The sequence below is a fragment of the Echinops telfairi genome, unplaced genomic scaffold (assembly GCF_000313985.2).
Source record: "Echinops telfairi isolate 266 unplaced genomic scaffold, ASM31398v2 ScPeMD7_21;HRSCAF=78, whole genome shotgun sequence".
In the NCBI taxonomy this organism is placed as follows: domain Eukaryota; kingdom Metazoa; phylum Chordata; class Mammalia; order Afrosoricida; family Tenrecidae; genus Echinops; species Echinops telfairi.
Window position 1 is genome coordinate 14,785,131 of NW_022103918.1, and position 1,205 is coordinate 14,786,335.

General features: G+C 37.3%; 1 protein-coding gene across 1 annotated transcript in view; it reads left to right on the forward strand.

The window, feature by feature from the left end:
* Positions 1 to 1,205, forward strand: part of MRPS35 (mitochondrial ribosomal protein S35) — a 39,382-nt gene that overhangs the window by 14,771 nt on the left and 23,406 nt on the right. Inside the window, 1 exon segment of the mRNA XM_013003971.2 lies at positions 6 to 169. Coding sequence (XP_012859425.1) covers positions 6 to 169 — 164 coding nt within the window.

Genomic DNA, 1,205 nt, shown 5'->3' on the forward strand with positions numbered 1-1,205 from the left:
GGTACTGCCTCCTCGGACGGAGAAAATGGCTGTTGACCAAGACTGGCCTAGTGTCTACCCTGTTGCAGCGCCGTTTAAACCCTCCGCTGTGCCTCTTCCTCTTCGGATGGGTTATCCAGTAAAAAGAGGAGTACCCATGGCAAAGGAAGGAAATCTAGAGCTTTTAAAGGTAAGATACGTTGTTGACTAAGACTTTAGTAACCTATTTAAATAACATTGTATGTTACGTCTGCTGTAGCTTTTCTTGTTTTCATTTTAACCCCCTCTCCCCCTAGTAACGAAGGTGACTAAAAGAACCTAGACATTTAAGAATGTAATCAATTGGTCTGGTTGCTTTGTAAAAAATCTCTTCTATATTTATGGAAAATTTGGAGTTGATAAATCTACTTTTAAAAGAGGGAGTTTTAAACTTTTGAAAATTATTGAATCATATTTAGTACTACGGTTACAGTCTATCAGATTTTTGAATTTATTAACTTTGTCAAGGAGAATTTTTTTATCCAAATGTGCCTTTTAAGTTAAATCTTATCATTAAATGCTTAAGAATATCTTAGTACATGCTAATTAATTACTTGATGGAATCAAATCTCAGACCTTTCTCATTTACCCTTTAAATGATTAAGTAGCCTCTTAATATATCATAACGATATTCCCAACTTATTAACTTTATTCATTAAAATTATAAAATAATTATGAAGTACAAAGTAGAAATGTACACCCTTGTTATATATTCCAGGGTGTCAAACTAAAATAAACCTCACTGCCATTTCTTACTCATAGGAACCTTATAGGGCAGAGTGGAACTGCCACTGTGGGGTTTCTGAGACTGTAACTGCTGAGAGTAGAAAGCCTCATCTTCTTGGTATGGTTTTATTTCAAGGTCAATGTTAAGTTTATAGAAGATCCATTGCCGTCAAGTTGATTCTGCTCATAGGAAGCACACGGCCAGGGTAGAAAAGCCCCATAGGACTTCACAGGCTGTCATTCTTACGGAAGCCGCTGCCACCTCTTTCTCCCATCGAGTGGCCACTGGATTCAGACTGCTCACCTTTCATTAAGTGGCCCAGTACTTGACCACCGCACCACCAGGGCTCCTTCATAAGTCATAGATCGCGTCATTTCTGTTTCAAGGAGTTTATTTCTTTAATGTATACGCCCATTGCATATATAATTTATATTGTAAAAGACAATCAGATGTTGTGTGT